The sequence below is a fragment of the Ruditapes philippinarum genome, unplaced genomic scaffold (assembly GCF_026571515.1).
Source record: "Ruditapes philippinarum isolate M1 unplaced genomic scaffold, ASM2657151v2 ctg5720_1_1_1_1, whole genome shotgun sequence".
Lineage (NCBI taxonomy): Eukaryota > Metazoa > Mollusca > Bivalvia > Venerida > Veneridae > Ruditapes > Ruditapes philippinarum.
The window spans coordinates 41,800-49,182 of NW_026854890.1; the positions used below are offsets into that span (position 1 = coordinate 41,800).

At 33.1% G+C, this 7,383-nt stretch overlaps 1 protein-coding gene across 2 annotated transcripts in view; it reads left to right on the forward strand.

Annotated features, from left to right (window-relative positions):
- Positions 1-7,130, forward strand: part of LOC132741428 (zinc finger protein squeeze-like) — an 11,876-nt gene extending 4,746 nt beyond the window's left edge. Inside the window, exons 4-5 of one of the 2 annotated variants that reach the window (XM_060729584.1) lie at positions 28-373; positions 5,078-7,130. In XM_060729584.1, the coding sequence (XP_060585567.1) occupies positions 28-373; positions 5,078-5,094 (363 nt within the window). In that variant the 3' untranslated portion in view covers positions 5,095-7,130. Of the gene's footprint in view, positions 1-27; positions 1,374-5,077 lie in introns of those variants that run through there. The other variant, XM_060729582.1, reaches the window with a different exon arrangement.
- Positions 7,131-7,383: the final 253 nt, after the last annotated feature.

The following is a 7,383-nucleotide window of genomic DNA, read 5'->3' on the forward strand; positions in this document are numbered from 1 at the left end:
TTATTTTTGTTTATTTTTTCTTTTTAGCTTCATTCAAATTTGAATCTAGATATCACCAGTCCAATTCAGTCTACAGTTACACAAGTACCAAGGAAGAGAAAGAAGAAAGGAGAAAACAGGGGTCTTCAGTCATTTGACAAAGATCCAAATACATACATGATGGATTGTGATTCAGATGATGGCCTCCCTACTCAGGTCAAGGTCAAATCAAGGTTTGAAACAAAATCGAATCTCACTGTAAGAACCGGTACCCCGCCTGGAAATGGAGAACAGGACAAAAATAGACAAGCACCGAGAACCACCTTACCGCTTCCATTTACAACAAACCATAATCAGTCATCACCATTGTCATTACGTTACCAACAGAGTCAAGGTCAAGACAATTTTATCACCACATATTCTGATTCAGTCTCACAAGGTCAAGGCCACAGGGACTTACTGCAGTCCCAGCATTCCCAAAACCTGTTTTCACATGTTGATTCCCTATCTGAACCAAGTCATTCTAACCGCAATCTACATGACCATAGCCAGCTTTTGCATGTTTCATCCTCTAACGATCGTAATGATGGGCAAATTGATGAGTTGAAACTAATGAGTGAATTAAGTAAAAGTGAGGCTATAATTGCTGAACGTAGAATGCAAATGCAGGCAGCTATATCTCATAGAGAAGCTCTTCTTAGTGGCAGACTTAAGCTAAATTATGATCAAATAAACCTACCAAATTCTCCTGCCACTACGAGTGTATCTCAAATGCATGCAATTTCTACCGATTCAATGGCCTCTTCAGATCATTTACCTTTATATGGAATGCCGCAAGGGCAAGCAACTCATGCTTCCATTCAGAGTAACGTACCCTATGGCTGCCAGCAAGAACGTGTCTCACAGTCATCTCAACAGAGTGATGCCCTCTCTCATATTGCCCATCATTACCCCAAAACTAACAGCAGCAGCAGCGATCAAAGTAGAATAGCTTCTCAACAAATATTTAACCCAGCATTTACTGAAACTAACCAGAGTAGATACAGTCAAAACCAGTATTAGCTTTAATCTTAACCCTTACCATGCCATATATCAGAAATGAACACATCTATCAAAACCATTTGTCATTTATTTCAAAATAAGTATTGACTTAGCAAACAGTGCAGACCGCAGGCAGAAGGCACAGGTGTGACTCCTGGTCTTGGTAGGCACTGGTCACTTTACATGCAGTTATAACAGCAGGCTATGTGTTTAAGTCATTGTCTCAAAGACTGACTAATCATCATTCAAATGCATCTGATCAAATATAAGAGCAATTTTTATCAACTTTTAAGCATTTGTAATTGTAAGCAATTGTCCTTGTTAGTATTGAAGTCTTTATTTTCCTTATATACCAGACTGTCCTACATAATACTGTATAACTGGTCAAAAATGCATCTAGTTGTCCACAGGATCTCTCTACTACACATATTGTTATTGTCACTGTTAGAATATACATTGACAATCAGACATCTGAATCATTTCTTTGACAGGGACAAGTCTTGTATTAGAAACATTAGTGCATGAAGAGTCTTTGCTCTACCTAGATTAATGTTATGTAATACAGAATATGTCACTGTCAATGTTTTGATTCAATTGTCGATGTACAAATTTAGTTACACATACATGTACATTGTACATGTAGGGAAATTATTAAAAAGTATTACCGACTTAAGCGGTCCTTAAATGGAGCAATGTGAAGGATAGGTGGGAGAAGAGTCCTCTTCTCGCTTCGGTCGGGGTGATTATTCTGTGAAAGTTGAAATAAGGCATTGATTTTTCCTCCTTTTCATATAAAAGACATTGCTTATTTGGACTTTGTTAATTCTGAAATACTAGTGAAAGTTTAAAAATGTGATCTGTTACCCTGATAAATCTTTCTTTAAATTTTAAAAGCTAAACGTGATGCTGTGTAATATGTGTTTGATGACCAAGTGCTATAATATTATAATCAGAATAGTTCTTTAGTCCAGATTAAAGCTTGAAAGCCTGGGAACTTTATTGTTTGTAAGGGTTATTTTGCTTTTCCCCTTTTATTGTAGATATTTTTGTTTTCTAAGCAACAAAACTTCTTTGTCTGTACTTTTATCTGCATGCTGGTCATTGTATGAGGTGTATGTCTGTCCATCTGTCTGTCCATCTGTCTGTTGTATATACAGTGCCCGTTGTTTAAAAGGCACATTTTCTAGTTGCAAAATCCATTTTAGAAAGCAAAATGTGTATAGTTACTATCTGTTGCCATATGAAATGTGACAAAAATGCTGTTTTCCTATGATCTCATGCTGTTTCTTTACCTGTCTTTTCATTTTTATAGAAAATGGTGTATAATATTGTTCTTAGAATAATACTTAGAGAGCTCTGTGTTAAGCTGCAAGTTACATATTATTGTTTCATTCCTGTTCTATCCTGTCCATCACCTTTATTCTACTGTGTTTAAAAAATGTGATTACCATATGAGCTGCGTCACGACAAAACCAACATAATGTGTTTGCGACCAGCATGGATCCAGACCAGCCCCAAATAATTGACTTTACACCAGCTTTTTCACACCCCAATTTTGCAGTTTTAGCAATAATTCTTCGCAAAGTCAAGAATCCTAGGCCTCTTCCCAATTAAGTGAAAAAAAACAACAACACTGATTATATATGAATGAAAAAAGCGCAGTCATTATCATTGCTGGTTTTTACTGAATATATGTATATAATTTAGTGGATAACAACGCAAAAACACCAGTAAACCTTTTTTTTATTTTGGCAATATTTGAAATATCAAATTTAAGTTTGGTCTGCCAACAGTATACAGTCATACCCAAAAGGCATATTATGTTATATTTGCAGAACCTGTCCTGTTTAGTACTGTTGGTATAAGTCTCGTCACCTAAGTGCAATAAGTGGTTAACTCCAATAAAAACTAGGACTTAACACATTACTGCACTAAGGTGATGGTCTGCCATTGGATAGAGTAGAATTTAGTTGTTAAAAACGGAATGAAAAAAAAAATGGTGTGCACTTTAATTTATTGTAGGTGTGAACACATTTTTAAAATGTATCATTATGTACATAAAATAGAGAAAATAAGAATCCCTAAAGAAAGCCCAACACAACAAATTGAAAATGTTGCAGACTAGGTTTGATCGAGTCTGTTCATGGACGGTACTGTCAAGTGCAAACTACCGTCCATGCCCCCTAGCATAAGTTTAAGCAGAATTCAACATTTAACATGAATTGGTACAATTTTGAATTTTGAAACATCCGCAGATGTGTTCATATGGTGGTTATCATGGAACCTTCAATGTGACACATCAGTGCCATTCCATGAAAAGCAGCATATGGTCCCCAAGTAAAAAAAAATGCTTTTGCCCTAAAGTCATATTTTGTAGCTAATTTGCCTAAAGAATAAATAACTGGTAACCCGACGACAGTTTTTTAAAAAAATTTCCAGTTAATACTGATGGCTTCACTCCATAACCCTCTTAACTTAATGCATTTCCTACATGTGTTTATACATATTACTTACTAGGAGAAGCTATTTGGTTTAAACATATTTATTTAAGCTCCAACCAGTACTGGTGTCATATGGAGAAACATGGTCGTGACCCGAGTAGGGCTCGAACCCATGATCTCTGGGTTGAGAGGCAGACACCTTGGGAGAAGCTATTTAACAATGAAATATTAAGATATCCTGTCAAAGTCAAATATTAATTTTATTACTGTGTATATTTTGATTTGTCATCATTGAAGTCTTCTTTTAACCAATACTTGAATTATACACTTGGTCAGTTAGTTGTTATAAGAAGTCATATTTTTTAACTGCATGTAATTATGTTGGCAAAATTTAATTAATTTTAAAGTGCTTTTTACACATTTTATATTATGTCTTACATGAATTTTATTTTTATCCTTTCACTAAATATTTTTCCAAATGCAATATATTGAGTTTCCTCTGTGGCTATCTTCTGTCAACAACACAGCATACTTATATTTAACCTTTCATTTAAATAGATTGACCTTTTAACCTTTACCTTGCATTGTCAATCTGTAGAGAAACTGCTCAGCTTTTAGTTATTTTTTTTAATTTTCAGTTTGAATGATTTTAATGTCAAAATACAATAATAATAGTTAATACAAATAAATAAATAATATGTTAAATAAAAGTGATAAGTGCAATCATCCACATAAGTCTCTGTCACACTTTAAAGTAATGGTTTCCGGCCTGGGTCTTTATGGGTCACATACAGTATGTCTTTCATATTAGAGCCATTATTTAACAAGTTAAATAATTACTTGTACTTGATTCATACTAGGATTGCTGATAGAAAATGGTTCATACTAACTATGATGATAATACCGTAGTTTAACACTGTCATGCTATGCCTAACACTTGGATTCTTGTAATTGCTTGTTCTTACTTGAATTTATACTTATTTGAATTCATACTAGGATAGCTTAGAGAAAATGGTTCATACTAACTATGACGATAATAATGTAGTTTAATATTGTCATGCTAAACCTAACACTTGGATTTTGGTGCATTACCTTATTACAATCACATGTTAATTTTGCACTTTCTTGTTTTATTTTTAAATGTATATCTTGCACATTATTTCTAAATATTTATATATATGAGCTGTGTCATAACAAAACCAACATAATGCGTTTGCGACCAGCATGGATCCAGACCAGCCTGCGCATCCGCGCAGTCTGATCAGTAGCCATGCTGTTCACTTACAAACTCTATAACAAGTAGAGAAACTGATAGAGAACAGCATCGATCCGGATCAGACTGCGCTGATGTGCAAGCTGGTCTGGATCCATGCTGGTCGCAAATGCCCTATGTTGGTTTTGTCATGGCGCGGCTCATATATTTGCACTAGCATATCATATATATTGTTTCAGTGTTAACTGTAACTTAACTAGTTGTTTTAATGCATTGTGTCCTTATGGTGCTCTTGCTTGCAGGTGTCGTTTTATATGTCCTGTCTCCTTTTTTTGTATTGTTTGGTTTTATTTGCACGCTTTAGCTTCATTTTGCTTTCTTTTCTTTTCTTTCATGTATGCAGTGAAAGCAAAAGCATGACAGACACGGAACCAGAATTGAGCATTGATCATCCAATCACCATAAAGCATTTTAACACCAAATCTTGTCTATGTAGATTAGTAGCATGAATATGTGTTTTGTTGACTGTGTTTAAACAATATGTGATAAAATATATATAGAATAACTGGCAAGCTGTTACAGATTATTTAGAAAGTAGATACATATATATGTAAACTATTATGGGGCCAAGGTTGTTATCCAATTAAACATCACATCAGCAAAACATTTTTGTATCTGCATTTTCAGCTCCAAGCTTTGTAGCAAAGAAATAGAACTAATCTCATGGTATTCAGAGTCAAATTATAAAGGTCCATGTCTCAAAATCTAATCGTCTTCACTTGCAATACATGTTTACTATTAAAAAAAGAGGCAACCATTAAATGGCAGATACTCTTAAAATTCTGTCAGAGTTACGCCTTTTAACCATTCTCAGGTTTAGTTTTGTTACATTTGAAGGTCAAATCCCATGTCTTACTGGAATACAGTCAGGACTCAATACATCGGAATCCATTATACTGACAAATTCAAGTAACGACAGTGAATTGGTGGGAACCAAATTTTTTCAACGTTATTATAATCCTTTATAACGGAAAATTCGTATTCCGACTCCAACACAATAAAATTGGAAACCAAACATGTTATTTTCTATACAATCAGTACCCGTTAAACTGACACTTGGTCAGTCAAGCGCACGTATAAAAGTAAAGCCGCAAGGTGTTAAAACAGGTATTGTAGCTTGGTCAGTTGATTGTTACACCTTATTTCAATACCAACGTGTTGTTGTCAGCTGAATTTTGTTACACCTGCCAACTTATGACAACAAACAGTGTGCAACCAATTTTTAACGGTTTAACTTTTAAAAGTCCTATCATTCATTTGTATATGCTTTTATTATTTTAGTTTTATCATTTTCATAAAAATCTTTAACTATTTAAGTTGTTATTATTTTAATGATGTAGTTATATTATGTGTATGATATGTAATGTGTGTAATGAAGTGAACAAATAAACACAAAATCTTTTTCATAAGATGAAAATTATAGATCTAAATACATAATGTTCAGATACCAGTGAGTAAGCATATCATTTCATGATGAATGATGAAATTCATTATACTGACAAATTCGATATACTGACATATCCTTTGGGAACCAAGAGTGTCGTTGTAATGAGTCCTGACTGTAGTTGTTTTTGTTATTCTTGTCCATTTACAGAAGTTTTAGCTTATACATAGAAATGTTTTGTTGAAAAAAAAATCTATATTATGTAATCTTATCTTTATATACTGGTTGAAGTACTAATATAGTAAATTATGAAAGGTTATATTTAGCTTTGATTAATAACATGTTTCAATAACTTGTATTAATTTGACCAAAATTGTTTTTTTTACAGTTTTAAAGATTTATTAGAGTTGAGGTATCAGCTGATTTTATGAACGCTTAGACCTCTATGAGATTTGTTAAGTAGTGAAAAATGTTAAAGTTTTAAGCAGTTCTGAAAATTTTATTAGTGTTTTTAAAAAAAAAAAATATTGTGTAGTGAACCACATTTCAAACAGCACTTACAATCCATGTTATAAAACAAAAAAAAGGTAACATATTAATATGCAAAGTAGCCCTTACTTTGTTAGTCATTCAGTAGAAATATGGTGATAAAAACTGCAAAATCAGCAATGAAATACACAACATGTAAATTATTACTTTAACCTTGAATCTTCTTACTTTTCTTAAAATCTTAGTACATTTTTCTCAAGTTTGATTTCTTGAAATATTTTGTCTTATCTGAAGGCATGCAGCTTTAAGGGATGTGATGAATTTTTTTACCATCAATATTATCATGTTGCAAGATATTATTTGTGAAGATTGTTGTTGCTTAGTTCTTACACAAGACAATATGTCATTCTTACTATCTGTTTGGCTGATATATTAAATGGCTGATGTGTTACATGTCATTATTGGTTACCTCCCTTTTAGACTTTGACTTTTTGTTTAAATGCCAGGTGATGGTTGATACAAACAATCTTGTAAACTATGTTTTAACTAGGCTATCACTATACAGATTAAATTATTGTTTTTATATGAACCTTTACTACAAGAATCTTCCAATGCTTTTTATATGAACCTTTATTACAAGAATCTTCCAGTGCCAGGTGATGGTTGATACATACAATCTTGTAAACTATGTTTTAACTAGGCTATCACTATACAGATTAAATTATTGTTTTTATATGAACCTTTATTACAAGAATCTTTCATTTTGATGCCACTTC